Source organism: Fukomys damarensis, unplaced genomic scaffold, assembly GCF_012274545.1.
Source record: "Fukomys damarensis isolate Sample0158 unplaced genomic scaffold, DMR_v1.0_HiC HiC_scaffold_21, whole genome shotgun sequence".
Lineage (NCBI taxonomy): Eukaryota > Metazoa > Chordata > Mammalia > Rodentia > Bathyergidae > Fukomys > Fukomys damarensis.
Window position 1 is genome coordinate 30,986,300 of NW_022900933.1, and position 24,289 is coordinate 31,010,588.

The following is a 24,289-nucleotide window of genomic DNA, read 5'->3' on the forward strand; positions in this document are numbered from 1 at the left end:
AACCACGCTTCCGGAGCAGACCCTAAGGGCTGCTGAGCTTGGAGGCCGGACGTTCTATTCTGTTGCCATCCCCGGCGTGCAGTCACCAGCCCCGCACAGCATTTACATCACAGAAATGGGAAAAAGGATAGTCAGGGCTTGATTTATGCTTTTAAATCTCTAGACTTAAGACAGCGATGGAGAAAATGTTAATATTGTAAATTTAAAAGTGGGTTGGGTGAATATTACAGAATATATCTCAATTTTAAATAAATCACACCATATCTGAGGGCATTATCGAGTGACTAGCACAGAAAATTGTGGGAATGTCTGTCCAGCATTCAGAAACTACTTGATTCAGCGAAGTCAGGCATATCATCAATGAATGAAGTCTGACATAGGTTTTTGACTTGTTCCCCTTTTATCTTTCTTGGTAACACAGAAAACATTAAGCAACAATCACATTGGAGCTGTGGTCATTTGTCATTCATAAATTAGCTACAGAGAGAAAGGGGTAGCACAAATCAGGTTTTTTGTGAGAATCAATTGGTTGATTTTACAATAAAATGTATTATTTGTACCTTGTGCCACACATTCTTTATATCAATAGAATTTATACACATACACACACACCCCCAAGAGCCAGGATGCTAAGGTGTATGCTGTGCTCCTCCCAATTTTATGTCCTCACCAAGGGAGCCCGTCTACAGATGATTTTATCTTTCTTTTAGCAGCCAGACCTTACCCAAGATGTAGGCATGAAGAGGCACCACTTGGGGAATTAACACCCAGACATCATCCCGAAGCAGAGGGTGAGGTCTGAGATTAAGGAGGGGCTGTGATGGGAGGGTCTCTCAGGACAGTGACCCGTGGTGCTGTCATCACCTGAGGCTGGCAGCGGTCTGAGTTGAAAGTAGCGGATGGAGTCATGGACGGGAACTCCACGGAGGGAGATGTCCAGTGTCCACTGAGTATTAGGACAGGGTTGAGGAGGTAAGAGACAGAGGTCCAGCTTTGGGGGACATGAGCCAAGCGATGGCCATTTTGAGTTGGAGGTGACTGGGACATCCAAGCAGGATACACACACACATGTAGTTCCAGAGGCTGGGGCTGAAGATGGTGGCCTGGAGCTTTCTGGGAAGAGTTGGTAATTAGAGTTGTGATGTGCATGAGCTTGTCCAGGAGAGGAGAGGTGATGAGGGCTGGGTGTGCCCCGAGGTGAGCCCTGTGGAGGCTGGGTGTGGCTACTGTGGAGGCCAGGAAGGGTGGTTCCAAGAAGGTCACTTAGGGTGAATGCACTGGCAAGTGACCAGAAGAACTACCTTACCTTGGATTGTGACACTGGTGACTTCAGCAGGAGGCTTTCCTCCCAGAGGGCTCCAAGACCCTAATTCAGGACTTTAGGAGCTGAGCAACCTCTGGAAAATTAAGCTGAGCTCCTGCCCCAGCAGGAGGTAAACTACATGTTCAAGAGATTTGCCTGCCTGGCAAGTGTGAAGTTCTGTTAGATCCCAGGTACCAGAGGGGGAAAAAAAAAGATTCAGTTGGGCTGGGAGTGTAGCTCAGTGGCACAGCCCTAGCCTGGCTTGCCTCGCATTCGAGTCCCTGGGGTCAATCCCCAGTATGGGACTGAGGGAAAGGTTTGGTTTATGTTGACTTAGATGTAATATGGGAATCACAGAAGTGGGATCTGTATAAGAAACTTTGCTATCCACATAGGTTACTGGTCCACTGCACGGTGGCTTCGTGTACCTACTGGCAAAGCAAACCATGGATTTCAAGGCCAGGAGACCTGGGCACCTCAGCAGAGCCTCTGCAGCCCCCTTTGGCACTGCCAATAATGTGCAATGAGGAGAGCCAGAACTTCCTTCTGTTCCACTGTTTTATTACTACCCACCCTTGTGTTCCAAAATGAATGGCTATTTAACACACAACCCAAAATACCCCTACAATGGATCTTGTTAACATTCAAGTCTCATTTCTTCCTCAGCCCATTAAGTCAAAAGGGAAAAACAATCTTTAAGAAAAAGTCAACAGGCCAGTGATTTAGCTCAGCAGTTCCATGGCCTGCCTTGTAAGCACAAGGACCCGAGTTCAATCCCCAGTACCCCCCAAAAAAGAAAAAGTCAATAGTTTTAGTCTGACCCAGGAAAAGCACCTTTACGATAGGAAACTAAATGTGTCAGGAATCTGACCAAATACACAGAGCAGCAGGTAAGATTCCTGAGAACTCCAAATGGAGCATAAATAGACCCCCCCACGAATATATATTTTACAAGTGTGTACATACTTAATATATTAAAAAGAAATTTGGTTTCTACTTGCATTATTCAGAAATAACACCCCATCTGAGATGGGGGAAACTGGGCACTATAGCCACATCACAAACCAAGTGTGCACCTTGCTTGTAGACAGGCTTCCCATGTGCACACTTGTAGGGCCAGGTTTGGGGCCTCCCTCTGCCCTGTGCCCCAGCTGATCCAGTGTTTGTAGAAAAGTGAGCCAGAGAAAGCTAGGGAGTCCAGTCCCTGGAGGTCACCAAGCAGAGCCCAGGAGCCAGCTGGGGGAGGGAGGTGAGTGCCCAAAGCCACCTATAACCGGCCCTGAAGGCTACCTTGGCCTGGGGTGAAGGGGAGTTTGGACCCAGACAGGATGTAACATTCCTGGTTTTTAAGTCAGCTCATGATGAGCTCTGCTCACTCACTGCCCTCCAGATCTTGGTAGTTTGGCAAGCCCGGGTTTCCCCTAGGATCTAATGGCTTTTGGGAGGGAATGGGATTTCCAGAGCTACCAGCTGAGCCCACCTTGTGAGCTTGGTGTGTGCGTGTGCACATGCACATCTTAAAGGAGGTCAACAGGTTGCAAATGAGTGTTCTACCAGGGTCCACTCAAATAGTGTCTGCTTTGGGGTCAGTGGGTTTTATCATTGCATTCTAAGTGGTCCCCATGCTAAGCGGATTTGTTCGAAAGACACCAGCTACGAGACGCTGTAGACACAGAAGACGCCACACACACTGGGGAGAGTGTTCCTCTTAGGACTTGGCACAGTGTTTTCATCTACAAGACCAACAGGACAGTTATGTGGGAACCCTTTCTCCATTTTAAACCCTTTCCCGGCACCATGGATAAATAGGAGGAAAGGCCACGGGATCAGAAGGCGCATCAGTAGTTTAAGGTTCGGGAGCTGCTGATCCACGAGACAGTCACACGCAGCCGTACTCGTACCACACCGTCTGCTGGTCCCCACCTGGCTCCGGGGATGCTGGGGTGCTCTTTGAGCTGCCCCCACGGCTGAAGTCCTCAGGGCTCCTGCTGGCATGGGGAGCTGAGTCAGGAGACCTACCAGGGCTCTTGGCCAGGAGCCCCTCAGCATGGCCCTGCCCCAGGATTTTGTCTCCCTCTGAGAGGCTGAGTCCCACCCGGACCGGGACAATGGTGGCTACTTCCCCTGAGTGTGGGGGCATTTTGGGCTTGGTCCTGGTGGCAGGGGCTGCAGCAGGCGAGAAGTGTTGGAGTTGGGAGCTGCTGCCACCACTGCTTGTGGTGGTAGCAATAGCTGGGACCGTGGCGGACTGCTGCAGGGGTGCCAGCCTCTCCTCCTTCGGGGGAGCCAGTGAGAAGCGCCTGGTGTCTGGCGGCCGGTTTCGGGAGCCGGAGCCGGAGCCGGAGCCTTGGCAGGAGGCATCAGCCTTACCCGCCAGTGGGGTCCGCTCCCGTACCAGGCTATGAGAGCTGGGAGGTACAGGGCTCTGCAGGCTGTGGCTGCCTGTCTCTCTGCCTCCCAAGGCCTCAGGACCCCCCAGTTTCTGAGGGGACTCTTGTCTGCAGGCTTCTGGCCCGCTGGCCCGGAGAAGGTCGGCGGAGGCCAGGCTGTAGGCACGGCTCAGGGATGCACTCCGGCTGGCAGGGGCCATTGTGGCTTGCCGGGGTCTGCCCAGAGACAGGCTCTGGGGAGGCTGGGCCTGTCTTGGGAGGGCACCCGCTGGGACCTCTGCTTCAGCTGGTCTGAAGTTCGGCTTCACGTAATGCCCAGGCTTCAGTTGCCTCCCCTCAGAGGTGCTAATGGCCATCTTGATGGTGGGGGCCACAAAACTGGTAGGCATCTTGGCTCCTTCTTTCCTGGCAGGAGGTCCTGGTGGGCCTCCGATGGCCGGGGAGTCATTGGCCTTTCGGAAGTAGTCACTTAGCAGGTCATCCCGACAGCTGGGAGTGTCCTGTAGAGAAGAGGAAAAATGGAGAGCGGAAAGTGAGGGCCTGCAGGTCTGGGAGCCTCCTCCTCCAGGGTGCACCGGGGCACCCATGGCCAGGACTGAAGTTTCCTGCCCCTGCCCAGCTTCTCCAGGGCGAGGTCCCAGAAAGGGTCAGGTGGCAAGGGGGCCAGGTGGCCCAGAATCTTTGAGAAAGAACTCCAGGTACCACCCAGGCATCCTGCTAACTTTATAAATACGGAAACAGATCCAGAGAGGGAAATGACTTCCCACAAAGCCAGTGGTTCTGCTGTGATAGCTTGACCACAACTATTTCAATCTATTTCTCCTTTTTCCACCACACAGAGTAGCATCTAGAAAGCTACTGGTGTGACTGAGATTCCAGCAGGCTCAGAATATTGTGAGGACAAGGAAAGACCTGCGCCTGGAAAGCCAGAACCCTCACTGCCGCCCCAATCTTTCTTATGGTCTGAGAAAGGGAAGAGATAGGCAGAGGGGGAGGGGTATGGCTGGCAGCCAGAGAGGCAGAGGTCCCAGAAGCAGGGACAGTGAGGGAGCACAGGAAGGCAAGTGCCCCAGGATGGCCCAGGTGACAGACTGGTCCCATTAGGCTGCTGCCCCAGGCCCTGCCTCCCCTGCCTAGTGAGCAGTTATCTTTCACCACCGCCCTGGAAGCCAAGATCTCTGACTCTGCTCAGTCCCTCCCAGCCTGGCAGAGGACAGGACAAGCAGAGGAGCCTCCTGAGGCTGAAGGAGGGAGGGAAGATCATGGAGGCAGGATGTGAGGTCAGAGGCTGCCCAATGATGGAGTCAGACCTGGCCCTCTGTGACCCGTTGGGTGTCACCTGCCAACAGCTCACTCACGAACACTACTGACAGAGGACCTGATTGCCTTGCACCCTGCTGCGTTAGCACAGACCCCAGAAGGAGTCCAGTGAGACCTGGAGCCTGGTACCCACAGGCACTGTGAATCACCACAGAGCTGGGAGCTGTGCTAGGAGCTCTAAGGGCATGTGCCAAACCACTTACTTCCATCTCAAAGCCACCTGGCAGGGCGCACCCTGTCCACCAAGGGAGCCCCAGCACCACTAACATTCAGGGAGTGGGACATTCGGGGGGCCCTGCTGGCACTTCTCTAGGTTGAGAGGTGCTGTCTGCCTTAGGAGCCTGCTTGGGGAGGGCAGAGGGTGTGTCAGGAGCATGAGGCTAGTGAAGACCAATGTCCTAAAGATTGAAGAGGGGACACAAGGACCATGTGTATGTTTCCTTTCTGTGTCAACTATGAGTTTTACAGGCAATGCCAACCTGCTGATAAACTGGCCTGCTGCTTTTCAATAACAGGCACCATGCACACTGCCCATACACAGCAGGTGCTCAATAAATATCCACTGAACAACTATCTTATAGTCTCTGTGTCACCAGCCCGTTTGCACAGGATGTAGTTTCCTACATGGCCAGATAAAGTCCAGGTGTGTTTATTTAAGGGGAATGAGAAAGATGGAAGTATCAAAACGTGTCACTGTCATTCAAACAACGCGAAAGCCATGTACTCCACACACTCAATAACCCAAAAGCTCGTGTTACTGAATTCAGACAGAGCACGCCCAGTTGCAGAGGCAGCACACACAGGTGACACTGAGCAGCACAAAGGTGGCAGGAGGGTCTGTCGGTGGGTGGCCTTGGGAGTGCAGGGCAGAGGTCAGCAACCTGGAGGCTGGGCCTTCCTTGCCACCTGTTCTCCTACAACCTGTGAACTAAGGGTTTTTTATTCCCAAATCACTCAACCAAAAGTAGTGTTAAACTGGGTGTGGTGGTGCACGCCTGTAATCCTGGCACTCATAAGATCGAGGCAGAGGACTGCTGTGAGTTCGAGGCCATCTTGGGCTAAGTGGTGACATCAGGACCAGCCTAAAATACTTAGTGAGACCAGAAAATAAAATAAAAGTAGTGTAGCTCAGTGGTGGAGCCCTTGCCCAGCATGCACAGGACCCTAGGGTGGGTTCCCAGTAACACTTTAGAAAAAAAAATGAATGAATGAATGAATGAATGGTTATTTCATAACATGAAATTCAAATCTCGGTGTCTTCAACACAAAGTTTACTGCACAGGAGCTGATCCCATTCACTTACATGTGGACAATATCTGCTTTCTCTAGTGGTGAGGCTGAAAAGCTGCAACAGAACTACAGAAAGTCTAAAACATTTGCTCTCTAGCCTTCTGAAGGCCCGCCAAGCCCTCCAATGCTGTCAACTGCTGCTCGAGAAGATGCAGGGTGAGAAGCAGTCAGGGCTCTATCATAAAACCTGGTGTGAGATCCTGACCTGCAAGTGGACTTCCAGTCACACCCTACCCTTGGTGTAGACACAGACTCACCTCAAACCTAGGAGAACGCAGACCCTGTGATTTAAGGGCCGGGGGTGATTTGTTGGCCAGCGGATCTTGACATCTTGCCACAGCAGAGCGAGCCCGCACCAAAGCCATACCAGCCCCACTGTACCCCTTCCTGAGCCCAGTCCTCAGCCAGGAGACAGGAGGCCTGAGGCGCCCTTCCAAGGCCAGCCACTCACATGGGTTGGGGAGCTGCGGTTACTCTCCTCCAGGAACTCCTCCAAGGTGACCATCTCATTGCTGGGGGAGGCTGAGCAGGGCCGCACTCCAGGGTGGGCTGTGGCTGCACCCCTCTTCTGGGGAGCCTCCTGGGAGAGAGGCCCATTCCGGGGTAGGGGATACTCATGGCGGCTAAGGGCACCACGTCCCAGGGTGCTGGGGTCCCTACTAGGGATCAGGTCTTCACTGCTGAAGCTCTCGGAGTGTCCATGGAGCTGGTCAGAGGAACCTGGGCAGAGATGGGCAAGTGTCAGCTCCCTGTTCTGCCACTGGTGGGTGCTGTGCTGCCTCTGGCTTACTCAAAACTTGGGCCCCAGAATATCCTGCCCCAAACCCAGGGCTGACACCCCCTGGCTATGATTCTGGATGCTCAAGAACTTTTTGGGACTCCTTCGGTGCTTCACTTTGACTTTTAAAAGAAAATTAACATGAGATGAAATTTAAATGTAAAAATGTCTTATCTCCCGGGACTACTAACAGTTTCCCCTGGGTCAAAAAATATAGAAGCTATAAGTGGAAAGTGTTTGTAATGAAGTATAAACTGTACCCTGGAGTTCACCGTGAGTAAAAATATAGATGGATTCATTAATCTGTGTGTCTTCCTCACACTGAAGCCACACAAATCTCCTTTATTGTTCCAATTTTAGTACCTGGGCTGGAGTCAGCACTAAAGTTCACACTATCAGCAGCTGTTATACTCACTAGCCCTCATCCATTTATTGTAAGTTTGATTAACACCTACTACATGCTACGTCAGTGACACCAAAACTTTTAGAGGTTTCAGTGATACCAACAGCCCACTGTGACATGGGTGTCCTAGGCTTGCCACCACTGTACTGGGGGCCAAGTGGAAGCTACGAAACAAATCTTTTTTAAAAAATTTATGATCCCAGGGAAAGAGGGCACATAACAGCACGCAGGTTCTTCCAATTACTATGTTCTCTGGCCATGCTGGAGAGAGACAACTGACCCTATTCCACTCTAGGATGCTGTAGCTCACTTATGTCTGTGACCTGCTCATGTCCTCAGAACAAGGGGCAGAAATGATCTGAAACCAAATCCATTCAAACTCCCTAACCTGAGCTTGAAATCTCACTGAGTGGCCTACAAATGTATCATAATGCATATGCAAGTCTTGTTAACCAGAGTTTTTAATCTCTTACACATAACATAAGCCCAAAGCCAAACATCTGAATAACTGTTTAAAAGACTCGGCAGAGGCAGCCTTACCCTTGAGGCTCAGATGTGAGCTGTTGCTAGATGTGTTTCTGCTGCTCTCCAAGCTGCTTGGCCGAGACACTGCAAGGAAATGGTGATGCTTAATGTAAGAGGCCAGGGACCATGCATGTCGCTGGAAAAACCTTCTCATCTGAGTAAAGCATGTGACCAAAGATACTTGATGCCAAAGTGAGGGTCAGCATCCTCAGGAAGGAAGAACTGTGCATTCTCTGAATGCTCCTAGACCAACTTAGCGGCACCAGCAGAATGCCAGGAACAGCACATGGCAGGCTATGGATGACCAGCAACATTGGCTATCAGTTTTTACTAGGTAGAGCTGCATTTTAAAACAACTTCAGCAACAAAGGAAATATCCCTGAGCCTGATGTAGGATGCAGACAAAGGACTGCTCTGGAGAGACCAAGGCTCAAAGTCGGGGGCAGCCAAATCACTGCAGAGAGCTTTCCGGAACACACATGACCAGCCCCTTCCAAGGCAGGGATAAGGCGCTGTCCAGGGCAGTGTGCATTCACACATATAAGTATGCAAACGGGTGCCTGTGCATGGGGTAGCGTCCCTGCAGGCGGCCAGATAGAGGGGTGCTCAGACCTCAGGACGAGGAGCGACAAGAAGGAGCAAAATTGCCCCCCCCGGTTATTTGCCTTTCATCAGCTCCTTTGCATCATTTGCTTCAAATTTAGATCTGTTCCAAAGGGAAAAGTCAAGGCTTACATGACAAGTATGGAGGGCACGCATATTCCTGGTTGCCGTGGGTGCCACCTGAGTGGGTCTGCTCGGCAGTGCCATGCTATAGACCTTGGGAAGGTGGGTCATCCTGCCAGGGCCCACAGACCTCTCGTGGTCCTCCTCCAGCAGCCTGCCGCATCACAGTGTCTCATGAGAAAACAGCTATCCCGCTGGGCTCAAGTCCCTGCAGGCCAGGGACAGTGTCTCAGTCATCCTGACAGCCGCACCCCAAGCAGATGCCAGGCGGACCTTCCAGGGAGCTGGCAGAAACTCTAGACAGCCTGTTTGGGGTTCCCAGGGAGAAGCTGCTCCCAAGGTTTCCCAAGTCTATAGGGTGCTCAGTTCCCAAATGCTGATGAGTTCTGCAAACAGTAGGCATCTGGGAAAGATTGAACAAACAGTGTTCGGGGATGAGCCAAAAAAGACGTGCTGATCAGGAACAGCAAAACAGCAGAGTGAGTTCCCTTTCTGAGAAGGGAAAATCTGAAACAAATAAATGCACATCGTTCTGGAAAAAGGCAGTGTGTCACGACAAGGAAAAGGCACTGCAGATGCCTTCTCTTCCCTTCCCTCTCATGATAAGAGAAGCTGTGGAGGCAAAACACTGCAGAAAAAACTCTTGGCCTCGAGGTGAGACGTAACGAGTGTACACAGGGGCTTCCTCCAGTTGTGTGGTCTCCACTTGGGGTAAGGACAGAAGAGATCCCCAGGGCAATGGTCTCACTGCAGAGCCTGTGTTTACTCAAAGAAATCGTAAATGTTTAGCTTGGGTGCATGAATGTCAACATCTTCACACTTCTGACACAGCAGACAGGGTAGGAGATCACGCTAGCTCCCACGCTTACTGCCAGCAACTCTGACGTACACTGAATTCAGTGTAAAAAAAATTTTTTCAAAGGATTTTCTGAGCCTTCTAGGGTTGCTTTTCAAAAATTGAGGACTGGAGCATAGCTCAGTAGAGTGCTTGCCAAGCATGTGTGAGGAACAGGGTTCAATCCTTAGCATAAAGAAGGAAAAGGGAAGAGGAGGAGAGGGAAGTGCATAGAGAAGAAATAGAGGAGGAAGGAGGGGGTGGGAAGGAAGAGGAGGAGGAGGAGGAGGGAGAGTCTAACCCAAAGCAACCTGTAATTTTTGAGGAGCCTGAGGTCATTTACTGTTTCCTTTTCTGCAGAACTTTACAATATCCTCTTCTAACATTTTCTAAGACTTACTACAACCCAGAGCTACCATGAACAGGTAAAGCCCAGGGGTCGACAATAACAGGCCTTCCTGAAATTGATGCTTCCTGTATGAGGGGCACTTTAGAGCAGGGGTGGCACAGCTTCCCAAACTGGGGTGCTAGGAAGGTAGTGAGCTTCCCAGCACTGGAGAGGTGCAAGCAGGAGTTAGTGCTCAGGCCTCTGGACAGGGCAGAGAAGGGAAGCCTGGGAGATCCTGGGAAAAGTGCCATGGACAAAGACCTGCCATGGGGCCCAAGCCAAAGGGACACCCCCATGGCCACTCACCGTGCTGCCTGTTGGGGGCGCCCTCGAGCTCCAGGGATGCCTCACAGAGGTTGTCGTCTGAACTGTAGCCTGCGATGGGAATACAGCAGATGAGTCAGTTCTGAAACAGGTACTACTCATGGGCGTCCCTGCCTGGGCTGGACAGCCAGCGGTGTTCCTTGGACAGTCCCTGAATGGTGGCAGCGTCCTGCTCTCAGGTAGATGGAAGGGAGTGTGGCAGTACTGTGAGCACTTGCCTGTCCAATCCTTCCCCTTATTTCCTAGCTTGGAAGAGGAGAAACATCCACACTGACTCCTACCTATTTGTCCTATGCGATGACAGGGACCTGAAGATGAAGGTGAGCTCTAGCCTAGAGACCGGGTATGAGGAGGTGACAACCCTGAGGGGAGACGCCAACTCTCAGGACGGCCCTGCACCCAGCGCTCTAACCAGACACAGGCCCAGGAACTCGCTCATCACCGGACACGGATAAGAGGGTCCCCACTCTAACAATGAACATCTGGGGTGAAGGTCCTTGTCTGTGTCATTTTGTTTTGCCCAATGGACCAACACTGTGCATTTCCAAGGCTCCCAGAGCTGAGTGGGTGCCCTCACCAGGAAAAATAACCTAGATGTCCAACACCCAGAGGCAGAGCAGTCACCTTCAACTCCACTGGCGGTTTCTCTCGTCTCTCAAGTTACAGTGTCTTTTCCTGTGTTAAGCATTACCTTTCCCTATTCACATTTTTAATGTGCTGATGCACCCTCCCATACTGCTCCTTTTTCTAGCCTCCTGTTCCTGTATCATGGGTACAGCAGCTTCTCTTATCTCTGACTCTACTGGTGTTAGGCATTTTCAAGTTTCATCTCCATGTTTCCTGACATTACAGCTTATTCCAGGTACCTTTGGCTTTGGTTTTGCTCTCTCATGGGAGTTGCACAGGCCTGACTTGGCAAATGCTGACTGAGCCACTCCACTGGGAATCTCTCCAGCTAATGAAATTACTCAGAGTGTTTTACTCTTGTGACTGAAGATGTGAACACACACAGCCTGACATCCTGGGAGCCAGTAACCCTGTAAATCCTTCCTTGATCACATTCTCAATGTGGGACCATGGGCCTCGGCTGTGTCAATGGACATCCAAGCCTGATACCCTCTGGAGAAAGCGCCTCTAGATTCCCAGTGTGAGGGAACAAGGGCAGTATCTGGTTTTAGCCTAAACCCTGGGGCCTGGCCCCACTTCATCTCTGCTGGTGCCACATGGTGCCACAAACAGCCATATGCTGGAGGGGGTCGAGGGTATCTGACCTTTCACCATGACTCTTGGGCCTCCTGGAGGTTAACTTGTCCAAAGTTCCTGGCTGAAAGCATAACTGAGATTTGAACCCACATCTGGGACACCCAGGGTTGTCTCAGCAAGACCCCTCTGCTCATCCCCTGCGGCACCCTTTTGGCTCTGAGCTGGGGTTTTTAGGAAGGATCGGGGCTCAAATTATCCTTCTGGAAGGACCCACACTCACCTTTGGGGCGACCCGGGTGCCGGGGGATGGGGGTGGAACTGGAGGGGGCTGCTGCTGTGATCACCGAGGCCGAGCATGTCCGGGAGCCCAGCTCTGAGGGCCAGGACTTCATGGCTGGGTCCGTGGAGGCATCTGTGCGGTCCAGGCTGCCTCTGTGTGGGGACCCTCGCTTTGGTTTTAGATCCCCAGGGCCTGGGGCAGAAGAGGACACTGAGAAGTGAGGCTGCACAAGCCGCACCCAGACTGGGCAAGCACACTGAGGCCCGAAGCAGACGTAGCAGGCACATGGACCACAGAAGCTGGGCACTGCCCCTTCTACCCCAATGTACAGGTTCTAACTCACAAGGCCACTACGGCTCCAGGCTGGGTCAGACAGCCAGGCCTGGAAGGCCGGGAGGAAACGGAGAACTCAGGAGGATAAATCCAATGCAGGCATGAGTACAGCACGGGGATGCAGGGCACAAGTCCTCTACCAGGCCCCACTTTTGTCCCTGCCTCCCTGCCAAGGGTCTGGATGGCTCCACTTAGGTCCACACCAGACCTGAGCCCCACGTGCTAAAGGAAAGCTTTCGGAGCAAGGTCTACTGCCAACCTCACAACTGTTTTCACCTTACTATTTCTTTTTTTTGGTACCAGAGATTGAACTCAGGACCTTGTGCTTGTGAGGCAGGTGAGGTGCCACTGAGCTAAATCCCCAGCCCTAAATTTTAATCTAAAAAGGGAAGCCTCCATCTCTTCATGGTTAAGATGGACCACAAGGTGACATGTTTACCTCGTATCCTAGGCTTTTGGGCAGTGTTAATTTTTCTACCAAGAATACATACTCTTGTGAAAATTAAATAAAATTACACAAAAAATATTAAAGAAAAGTAAGTGGAAGAGAGGGTGGGCAATTCAAATACAAGACAAGAATGTGCTGGGCTTCCTAACAGGTGACAAAGCATTTTGTACTCCATCCCACTACTTGTGTCCAAGGGCCATGAGTATCAGGGAGATTTCCCCTCCTCCACAGACTGGACCATCTGCCTGCCCTCCCAGCATCTCAGAGTCTGGGCCCACTGTGCCCAGATACTGTGATCTGAAATCAAGGGCAAATTTGGATTTGTTTTGTTTGGTTTTTTGAGGCAGGGTCTCACTTTGTAGATCAGGCTAGCCTTAAACTCACAATAATCCTCCTGCCTCAGCCTCCCGAGTGCAGGCATGTGCCAGCACACCCAGCTGGAAAATTTGGATTTTGAAAGATAACCTTGATGAGAAGCAAGATTCAAGTCTGGTGGAATGAAGTGGGACAGGCCATGCCAGGGGTGAGGTGGAAATGAGGATCCGTGGGCGATGTGGAAATGGGCAATGGGCAACAGGCAGTGTGAGCGGCAGGCAAGCAGACAGCGCGATTCTGACAGCATGCGAGGAGGACAGGGCTCTAGGGACCAGGCCCCAGGCAGCCCAGTGCTCCCAAAGCAAGGGTCATGAGATGGAGCCAGCAGGACATTAGCCAACTGTAACACTTTCAGAGTTATGGGTTTATTTGTGTGGTTACTTGCTTTTATAGTGACACTTGTTTTCCTTTTACAGCAAAGTACCAACAATAATCTGTCTTTTTCAGATAAACTGAACTGGAAACTTCAGGGGAAACATGTAAGTAGCCACGCAGGTGGCCTAAGGACAGGGCTGAACCAGGGTGGGACCAGAGTGGCTGGAGACAGACAGGAGGACTGCAGTGGGTGGTGGGCCCTGTCCAGCATGCTCCTTGGCTCTGGGTGTGAACTGTGTGCTGATGTTCTTTCTGTCCACTGCTGTTTTAATCTTGGCATCCAAGATGTCGGAGGAGCACAGCACAGCCATAAAACTTCACTCTGGGCGTGACTCTGGCTGGGCAAAAATCAATCCAATTGTTCGTATGCTTAGAGCAATAGATCCTTCCAAACACTGAACACCTCTAACAAGGGCCTCACTAGCAATGCCAGTGACTCAGTGTTCTGACAAAGATGGGGGACAAAAGGGCAGCAATTTTAACTGTAGCTGCTTAAAGTCTGTAAAACCTTACTCGATGCAGGCTACTTGCTGGAGGAAGCACAGCGACACTGACCACTTCTGCTTGACACATGGGCGTGACATAAGCCTGCAGAGGCGGGGACACACAGTCACGTGACTTACTGAGCGTGGACATCCTGGCCCAAGGGCACGTGCTGTTATGTCCCGAGGGTCCCCTAAAACTGTGCTGTGCTGAAGAAACATCCAGGGAGTGTGACAACTCATCTTCTACTTGGAACTCAGAATCCACGCTGGCTAATTTGGAACTGGGTCAGGAGCAGGGGGTCCACTGTAGGCCATGCGGCCTTTAGGTACTGACTCTGAATTTCAGAAATGGAGGAGGACACATGGTGGTGCAGACACATGGTAAAGGAAGGGATTAGAAATCTCCAATGTCTGAGAAAGAGACAGGCTCGTTAGGAGAGGACGGGATGTCGGAGGAAGACCAGAACCGCAGGCGTTTAGACAGAGTCGGGTGGGCCGTTGGAGCCTTGTCTTTGTCTTTGCTTTTGCTTCTCAAAAAGGGACTCTTTTTGTGCTGAGCAGCTAAATTGTTATCACCCGGATAACCCAGAAAAGGAAGGAAAAACAACGAAATTAACAATAATCACAAGTGGCTCTAAAGTAGCAAAATGCACTAAGGTAATCAGTAGTTCATCCGAACCCAGGATAGACAGGTCCAATGTCTCAGCTGAATAGGGGATCAGGGAGTCACTGATGTTCTGACTTAATTTAGTTAAGTTAGTGGCACCTAATGCCACCCAGTTACTCACTCAGCACATGAGGAGAATTACACACCACCCAAGGAGCCAACGGTTCAGATGACTTCAATCTCAGCGGGGTAAGCTATTAAATAAGAACGCTCGCTGAGGTAGGACCCAGCTTCTCTCACTCATCCGTGTTAAGTGACAGGGTCTCAGACAACTCAGCTCCGACTGCTCCGGGTCTCCTTCAAACCCCTGGAAGCCCTTCATGGCGTGCTCTTAGCCTGCTGTCACGGCCTGGTCCACCCACTAAGCACTTCTGCATCCCAAATCACTTCTTTTGCCAGGAAGCATCTAGATACAATCAAACGCCTTTCTCATACCCGTAACTCCTTAATGCCAAGAAAAGCCACTATTTCCTTTTAGTTCTCCTCCACTCCTAGCCCTTTAAATATATAACCCCCCCCACACACACCAGGGGTCGAACTCAGGACCTTGCGCTTGCAAGGCAGGTACAGCACCACTGAGCTACATCCCCGGCCTTAAATGTACAATCTTGGCAAAGCAGACAACTGTTCTAACTTCATGAGCATGTCTTGTTTCAGCATTCACTAACCTGATTTTTTCTTTTCTGTGTTGGTACTGGGAAAATGAAACCAAGGGGCAAGCTTTTTTATTTTTTTTAACTTTTGAGAGAGTCTTGCTAAAGTGTTCAGGGTGGCAGTGAATTTTGTCTTGCTTCAGGCACTTGAGTAGCTGGGATCACTGGTGTGCCCTACCACCCTAAGAGTTTGGGGTTTCAAATTTGATGCTATTTCTTTCTCCACAGCACCACCTGGTGGCCATGGCCCACAGCACAGAATAAGGGACAATTTATGCCACAAAAGCCTGCTGGTGACCCTGCTGTCCAGCTCAGGGAGGGGCTCTAAGCAGGAGACCTGAGGCATATTTGTTTAGCATCTTTGGGGATCAAAGAATCTTGACCTGAAGGCAGCACAAGCTCATGTGCTGGCTGGGGCTGACCTGTGTTCAGATCCCTCTTACTTCAGCACCAAGTGTTTAACTTGCTTGAGCCTTACTTTCTTGGCTTTAAACATGGATAGCAGCAGGGCCTGGTGGTGAGCTTGTAAATCTCAGCTCTCGAGGCTGAGGTGGAAGATCATACAAGTTCAAGCCCAGCCTAGGCAATTCAGGACTTAGTGAGATCTCGCCTAAAATTTTAAAAAAATTAAAAAAGGGCGGGGGATGTAGCTCAGTCTGAAGGCCCTGGGTTCAACTCCTCCAGTACCACACACACTCACACAAAAGTGTGTGTATCGGGGGACACTGATGCCTACCTCAGAGGGCAGTGAAGATTAAATGGGACAGACACAGCACACAAAGTAATTAAAAGGGAGCTGAGCCCTGAGACAGGCTCAAGCCATGCAGCTGCTCCCAGAAAATACAACTGACTTGCTCGTTCATGGATCGGTTCAACTGTTTGGACCATGCAAGCATTTTTTGGTCTGAAAATTTTCTCACTCAACTAGACTGATTATAGTTAATTCAATGTACGAAATGATACAAATTGAGATGATAAATATCAAAACTCAACCAACAGCTAGCATGACAGTGTGAAGCAACAGGCCTCCTAGGTATCTTTTACTCGAAGAGGAGCTGTTCGCCCACTCTCCTCCCTGTCCGTAACAGACATGTGAGCCCCATCCCCAAACCATGTGTGTGCCTGTGCACATTTCTTTTTTGCTCTTGACAGTGACACACAAGTACTTGAGAATCTCACCCATGAAAGGCTTGTGCACCAGTCAACCGGTACTTGTCACCGGTCCTCCGGGCTCGATCATCAGCCCAAGAGTACCAGGTTCCCTGACATGATCTCCAGAAGTCCTGGTGTCTTCTGTAAAGATTTAAATCACTCAGGACACAGGCCTGGCATTTAGAAGTAAATGCGAAGAGCTGGGGATTTAGCTCAGTGGTTCCCCCACCTGCTTTGCAAGCGCAAGGACCCGAGTTCGATCCCCAATACCAAAAAAAAAGAAGTAAATTTGAAATTTTCAGTGTTGAAGGAAACCTGTGTTTGCTAGAGTCTAAGGCACAGGCTTTTCATACCTTAGCAGGTCTGAAATCAGGGCACAGTTTCAACAATGTCTTACAAGAGTCACCGCAGGCCAGGCAGTTTAACTGTGAGAGCACTGTCACTGCAATAAGCAATTTCTCTTGCTTGTATTTATATTTTATGTGTGTCCATAAAAGCCCACCTGTCTTTTGGAAGAGCTCTTTTACTACACCAGAGTGTAATAACACTCCTCAGTGGCCAAGCACCACACTACGGATTGCCAGTCATTTTCCTCTTGTGCATAAAGTAGTGGTTAGACGACCTCGCCTCTGAGCACTAATAAAATACAGGACGCAGAACTAGAAATCCTGCTCTTACGTTGGAACCCCTGGCACACTCCAAATAACCATCCTGTAGGAAGATAGATACTGTGTCCCATGGCTGGAGAAGAAACCCTAACCTGCCCTTCAAAGGCTAAAAGATGGGAACCACCCAGGACTTCCTGAAGCGCTTGGATACATGAAGGATGTGTTAAATGCACCTGGGATCTCCCTACAGAAAACCGCTTAGTGCAAACCTTTGACACATCCCAGGGACACCCAACACACATATGCTACTGTGCTTGTCTCTTTGGGACCTGTAAAATAGGAACTCTGGCTATTCAGATACCTATCAATCTATGCAATGGACACTGCTTGTTCTAAGGTAGCAAAGGGGTTCTACGGGACACTACGCTAACAGGGACACAGATTGCTACTGTCTACCTGGTTCAGTGGAAGGAACACACACCCCTCACAGTCCCACACTGACACATGCACACCCCCTTCCTGAGCCCAACCACAGCCAGGTGGCCGCTCCTACCTTTCCCCACAGGCCCGTTGTGAGCATCACGCTCTTCAGCACAGTTTGAGCTCAGAGGGGCACTGCTGGGGTTCTCCGGCTGTGACCTGAGAGGCTGAGTGGCTGATGGTGAGGCCAGCTCTGTGGACTCAGGCTGCCAGGAAGGACTGTCTGCAGTTGATTTTACTCGTTCTCTGGAACCCTCTTTCTTTGGTTTGATGAACTTCACTAAGGCTCTGGCTCCAATCCAGTGGTTCTTCCTAGTTGGAGGGAGATTTTTAAAAGGTACAAACAACACTCCCATAACCCAGGGTTCCCTAAATTGCATGGAATTTTTATCTTCAGCCTGTGAAGTCTGGTCATTTACTCAGGATTTAGGATGGTGGCACTGAGCCGGGGTGTGGCTCGCTGGTAAAGCACTTGCCTAACTTTTGTGAGGTCCTGGTGTTTAGCCCCTAGCACATTAAAAAAAAAAAGGACGGCGACATTCACGAACACTACCATGATCACCTTTGGAGCTGGTGTTCCACCTGATGCTTCCCACACGGGAACGTGACTGTCCACATCCCGTTAAATCCTAACACAAAAACCTGACAAGGCCATCCTGCCACCTGGCTTCAGTGGCTCCAAGACCACAGATTCTGCCTCTTAAAAGAGTTCCTGGTTAAATTAAGTCTGTCTCATCCAGGTCGGCTAACATTTGCCACCAAACAGGACAAGCTGGAGAGCACAGGGGGCCAGCAAGGTGGTAAGGTGGGGCCCGCTGCCTCGCCTTAAAAAAGCCAGCTGTGAAGGTCATCTTTAGGTCATTAAATCTTAGAGCAACTCACTTCTTTGGGGTGGGATCATAGAACTTGTACTGATCCATGATTTTCTCTTCCAATTTTTCCTTTTGTCTCCGTAAGGCATTTAATTTGTCTCTGTGAAGGGAAGGGAAAGAAAAGCTATAAATCCATCAAACATTAAATAAAACGAATCTGCTCATCATTCCCACCTGCAGCAGAGGTCTGTGTTTCTCTGGGATTCAGACCCAGGAGTGGCTGTCACCACATCAGTCACCGAGTTTGAAACAGACAAACAAAAGCATCTGCTGTGGATCTGGGGAGCCCTGTGACCCGGAAACCACCAGGGCAGCTGTTCAGCAAAGGCAGAACCTTGACGTGGGTCCATAACAGGCTGCGCAGCTACTAAAACCTCGACAGGAGCAAACTCCACAGCTCTGAGGGGCGATGCAGAGATAGGGAGCAAGCTGGACTGCGGAGGCCAGGGGGAGTGGTGGGGCCTTGCAGCAAGCTTGAGGGCACTGGTGTGGCCAGCTTCAGAGAATCGCTGCCCCGTGGGAATGGACTTGGGCTAGGGGAGCCGACCTGGCAAAGAGGCATCTCCTGACTTCTAAATGTTAGAAAGCAGTTCAGCCTTTCAAACCAAGAACCAGAGACACCTCTTGAACCCTGACCTGTCACAGAGCACTTCTGCTCCCTAGGGAGTCAGGAGTGCTTCTATTCGACTCTAGAAGCCTCCCGTATGGTCAACAGTTCTCTTGAAAACAAGGTTCAGAGCAGAAGCAGCTGCTTGGGCTCCTTTGTTTTTGAAGCCGTTGAGCTTCTGCCTAAGCCATGGGTTTTCCCGAGCCCTCGCTGTGGAGCTGCACCCTGGGCAAAGCGGCCACAGTGTAGCCCTGACCACCAGCCGCACTCCTCCAAGGTCTCAGCTCAGGGTCTGTGCTTTCTCACCATCTTCATAGCTAGGCTCCCCAGCCTCTGTGACACTGCTTTTGTGGCTGGTTTGGCCCCACAAACACAACCGGCCCAGAGCAGTTCTAGGAAGGGTGCCAACCCGCTGGACTGACGCAGACGCTCTCTAATGTAAAAGCGTCACCCCATAACCCCCCTGGGACCAGGCTCCTGCGCCTTCTAGTCAGCACCTGCCCAACCTCTGCTGTCAGTTCCATCTCACGGATTATAGTGTGCCAGCTTTGAGCAACTGTCATTCCTACCCCGAAATTATAGTGTGGGTTCACACATAAACCATCCTGCAATAGGTACGGGTGAGCAGATAGGCAGGCAGCCCTGGAGGGAGTGGGGATGGCAGCCAGGGGTTCACAGTGACCATGTCCTCCACAAGCATGTCTCTTCTGGCCCTTGCCACACTCACACCAGCATAGCGCCAGGAGTCCCACCACGGCCCAGAGTGATCAAACCACCCTGGACTCTGGAGATATACCTTGGGTTACTTCGCGTCAAGCACCAGGGTTCTTCCTCTTGTCCTCCACTTCTAGAAGCTTCCTAGGCCTCCTTGACTCACATCCCTTTCCTAGTGACTCCAAGGTTTTCGGCTGGGCAGGGGAGCTCTCAACGGCTAAACATCAACCTCTCAGGCCTTGTTTCCCAGTGCCCCCAGTGGTCCCTGTCCCCAGACTACCTGCCCTTTCCACACCACACCCCCTTCTCCGCCCTCCCAAGCTGCCACCTTCTCATCGCAGGCAGCAGCAAGCACTGGCTCCTACCACCCTCGCTCCCGTGCCTCTGTGTAGCTCCCCAACCCATGGCTGAGAGACACAATGCTCACACTTGTCACCCTTCCTGGACCTAGCCTGCTGGGGCCTGCACTTCCTAACTGCCAGCCAGGGGAGGACAAACAGTGCACAGCAAACCTAACTCCCCAGAGTTCAGAAGTCTCACCTGCAAGATGTATTGTCTTTCTGGAACTGGTATCATTTCTAGAAGTAAACTTCAATGCTAAGGAAGCTTCTGGTGATGAACAGTGTCTTAGATAAAGCCCACAAAAGCTAACTAGCACCACTCCAGAAACTCATACCACTGCAAGGAAATCTATGTTGGTAACACCATCTGCCCCCTGCCCTTGGCCACCCCCCAGTGGTTCTGAATGTCACAGGCCAGGCAGGAGAAGCCAGGACCTCAAGAGGCTGGGCTGCCGTGGGGGTGGGGACAGCAGCCCAGGTCCACCCAGCCCGCCCCTTACATGTACTGCTTCTGCTCCTCATGGTACTGCTCCTTGTTCTCCAGGTTCTGCTCTAGGAGCATCTGGTTCTGTTGGCTCAGCAGCTGGATCTGGCTCAGGAGGTGATGATTCTCCTCCTCCAAGTTCCCCTTGAGGCGGGAGAGCAGCTGAAACACAGACCAAGAGCGGCTGAGGCACCACGTGACCCCCACGATCCCACCTACCTTGCCAAAGAAGGAAAGGTCAAGTGGGTCATCTCTGTACTGCCTGGAAAGCTCTACAGAGCCCACCGCCTGCCCATGTGCCCCCGACACAGCACTGCCCGACCCAGAGGCTGCCAGGCACTGAGAGCACAGCAGGTCCAAGCCAACATGTATTCAACTTGAGACACGCAGTGGAGGCTGAAGGTTAAACACGGGAAAGACAGAGCAGGAAGTTTCACCCCGAGTGGTGGCATGTGCCTGTACATGGGAGGAACTATGTGTGAAGCTGAGGCAGGCAATCAAAGCTGGCCTGGGCAATGCGGCAAGACACCCATTTCATTAAAAAAAAATTAATTTCATTTTGTTACACTGCATATGTAGCATGTTCTGCTTTAAGAGAAGTGGCATACCTTTTCTACCCAGAGACCAAAAGTGACAATTCTAGGCTTTTCAAGCCATCCAGTGTCTGTCATAGCTCACTACTCAGCTCTGCCCTGGCAGCAGAAAGGCAGCTATTGGTACCATGAGAACGCACAAGCCTTGCTCTGAGTCAACAAAACTTTACTTCTAGATGCTGTTTAAATTCCATATAATTTTTACTCACCACAAAATATTATTGCTCATTTTTTCTCCCCATTAAAAAATGTTAAGAACCATTCTCAGTTTGTGGCCTGTATAAAAACATGTGGTAGGCAGGACTTGGCCAGTAGGCTGAAGTTTACCAAGTTCTGTTCTAGAATATTCCTGTAGTGTAGTAGTAAAGTCTCAGGCTTTGGATGTAGAGACTGGGTCCAGTTCACCATTAAAAGGGACAAGGATGCAGACCCCAGCTCCCAGGTCACTGTGACGACCGAGTGAGACAGACAAGAACACAGCAAAAGGCCCAGGGCACCCCAGGTGGAAAGCAGGCGCTACTCCAGCCTCTTCAGTGGCCAAACAGCTCTGCTTCTCCATGAACAGCCTGGAATATTACTACAGCTTAGGGGAACAAGATGAGCAGAGCTGGAAGGGAAAAGGAGGGGAGATCATGACTGATGATCCTTTCACTAAAAATATTTCCAGATCATTGCTGCAAAACCATTTGGGCAACACAGGAACCATCCTTCCTGGAGATTGCATGAGCCCCTGCAAAGGCCTGGCATGGCTGCAGACCTGGGGACCTTGTGCCACTGGGCCCTTGCTGTGGCTGAGTTCCCAATCCCGGGCCAGATGGGGCTGTCTCAGTGATGACACAATAGATGCTTGTCCCCCTCATGAGGACTTACGACACACGGGCAGCTCAGGAGAGGTGGGGGGGAGGCCTGCCCTGCCCCTACTACATTCACTCTGTGCAAGCCGGAGACCCATCCTGCAAATTCATACACAGAAGCCCTGATCCTGAGTCACTCCGAATGTGACTGTATCTGGCTATGAGGGCACGGATGGACAAACCGACAGGACAGGTGTCCTTGGAGAAGAGGAAATCTGGACCTACAGAGAGACACCATGGACACAGAAAAAATACCACATGCATAAGGACACATGGGAAGGTGGCTACCTGCCTGCCAGGGTTAGAGCCTGTCCGAGCTGTGGCATTTTGTTATGACAGCCCAAGCTGTCATGATAAAGCAGCTCCCATCTGGGGCCCACTAGACCTGGGGTTTCACTGACCTTCCCACAATCTGCCATCCGTGCTCTGGCCCCTCACCGGTCCCCTCTCATGACCTGAGCTGACCAAATTACGCCTGCTCTCCCACAGCCCCCATCCCCACCTTGCAAACCAGCCCTTTCCATGAAACACTCCCAGGCCCACACCTTGCCAGTCCTTCCACTCTTGACACAAATGCATCCCCTTCTATGCGGCTTGCCATGCAGCCTGATATGGTTTCCTCAAATGCACTGCTTTGTGTTCACAGAAGCACAATTCATAACAGCAGCCTATATGTTCACCCAGAGATGAATGGATAAAGAAAATGTATTTTTATGCACAGTGGAGTTCTGCTATAAAGAAGGGTAAGCTTTGAATCATCTGTAGGAAAATGGATGTACCTTTAGACTATAATGTTAAGCGAAGTAATCAGACACACAAGCTTAATATTGCACTGTCTCTCTTACATGAGAAACCCAATACAAGAATAAAGTACAAAATAAAAGACAGAAAAGGAAAAAAAAGCTCATGTAATCCAGCTTGAACAATAAGTATCTTGATTTAGTATGATTCTTATGTGTTTTATACTTCTTTAGCTGGTCAGTCTGGCTGTTAATCTGTATTTATAAAATTTATTAAAAAAATTTTATTTTGAAGGAACAGAAAAGAAAAAAGAATTGAGATGTGTTATATATGTGTGCCAGTTCTCCACAATGAATGTAATCACTGTGTACTGCAAACATGTACTAATAAAATTAAAATTAGAAGTCAGAATCTTGCTGGGCATGGTGGCGCACACCCGTAATCCCAACACTCAGGAGGCTGAGGCAGGAGGATCACTGTGAGTTCAAGACCAACCTGGGCTACATAGTGAGTTCCACGTCAATCTCAACTACATAGTGAGACCCTGTCTCAAAAACCACCAAAAAAAAAAAAAAAGTCAGAATCTTAATGCCTTGCACAGTCCCTGGGCTTTGGTTTCCTTCTCTGTGATGCCTCCCAGCACTAGCACAAGTCAAAGGCAAGGCCTCTGCCCCCCGCCCCCCCGCCCAGCTACCCAGCCTATCTCTGTGCATCTCAGTCATCTATGATCCCTTTCAGGATCTGCTGCCTACGATGGCCACTTCCCACTGCACCAGAAAGGACAGCTCCAGAAGCTGGAGACCTTCAATCAGTTTCATCCTGACTGCCCCAGGATCCTGAGCGTGGCAACCAAACCCCAAGATGGGGCAGATTCAGCCATGTCTCTAGAACAGCGTGGCTAATGAAATGAAGAAATCTGGAAACAGGATGGACACAGGCAGAGGACAGAAGAAACAGTGTCCACCCCTCCACTGCCCCTCTGGGTGAAGTCACACAGGTAGCACCTGACACGTTCTTACTGAAGCAACATCTGACCCCACTCCAGTGCCTTGGCCACCCACTCCCTCTCCTGGAGCAAAACTCCTGTGAGGCTCCACTGTGACCCACCACACAGGGGCCTCACCTCGCAGTGGTTGTCCAGCTTGGTCAGCGAGATGTCCATGGTCTGGTGCTGCTCCTTCAGCTCATCAAAGCGCGCCTGCCAGCGGTTCAGCTCCAGCTGTGAGGTGTTCAATGAGGTTTTCAGCTCCTTGGTGTGGGTGTGCAGCTCTTCACATTCCCCCTTCAGCTGCTGGTGCAGGAAAGTGACCCTATGGAGCAGAGAGCGTGGCAAAGGGGCTGAAGCATGCTCCAAAGAGGGACTGGCCCAGTGCCAGGATGCGCAACCCCAGAGAAAGCCACAACCTCTCAGGGCTTCTCTCTGTGTAAAATGAGAGGGTTAAATGAAACTACTGGTTTTCAAACTGTGTTCTTTGGGGTTCAATTAAGGAACGGCCACCACACTGGGGCTGGAGGGAAACTGACCAGGCAAGCTCAGACACCAGCCTCAACCATAAATTTTTGATATCCTATCCCTTTCTATATTAAGATTTTAGTGCTAGGAATGGTGCACACGCCTGTAATCCCAGCACTCGGGAAGCTGAGGCAGGAGGATCACTGTGAGTTTGAGACCAGCCTGGGCTACACAGTGAGTTCCAGGTCAGTTTCAACTATACAGTGAAGCCCTGTCTCAAAAAACCAAA

The 24,289-nt window shown here is 50.8% G+C and overlaps 1 protein-coding gene across 2 annotated transcripts in view; it reads right to left on the reverse strand.

The window, feature by feature from the left end:
• Positions 1 to 2,039: 2,039 nt before the first annotated feature.
• Ccdc88c (coiled-coil domain containing 88C) overlaps positions 2,040 to 24,289 on the reverse strand; it is a 117,521-nt gene continuing 95,271 nt past the window's right edge. For both annotated transcript variants that reach the window (XM_033766762.1, XM_033766763.1), the window contains 9 exons: positions 23,671 to 23,857; positions 20,376 to 20,521; positions 18,224 to 18,313; positions 17,415 to 17,653; positions 11,766 to 11,957; positions 10,265 to 10,333; positions 8,025 to 8,093; positions 6,755 to 7,023; positions 2,040 to 4,193 (listed from right to left, as the gene is read on the reverse strand). In XM_033766762.1, coding sequence (XP_033622653.1) covers positions 3,183 to 4,193; positions 6,755 to 7,023; positions 8,025 to 8,093; positions 10,265 to 10,333; positions 11,766 to 11,957; positions 17,415 to 17,653; positions 18,224 to 18,313; positions 20,376 to 20,521; positions 23,671 to 23,857 — 2,272 coding nt within the window. In that variant the 3' untranslated portion in view covers positions 2,040 to 3,182. The remainder of the gene's footprint in view (positions 4,194 to 6,754; positions 7,024 to 8,024; positions 8,094 to 10,264; positions 10,334 to 11,765; positions 11,958 to 17,414; positions 17,654 to 18,223; positions 18,314 to 20,375; positions 20,522 to 23,670; positions 23,858 to 24,289) is intronic.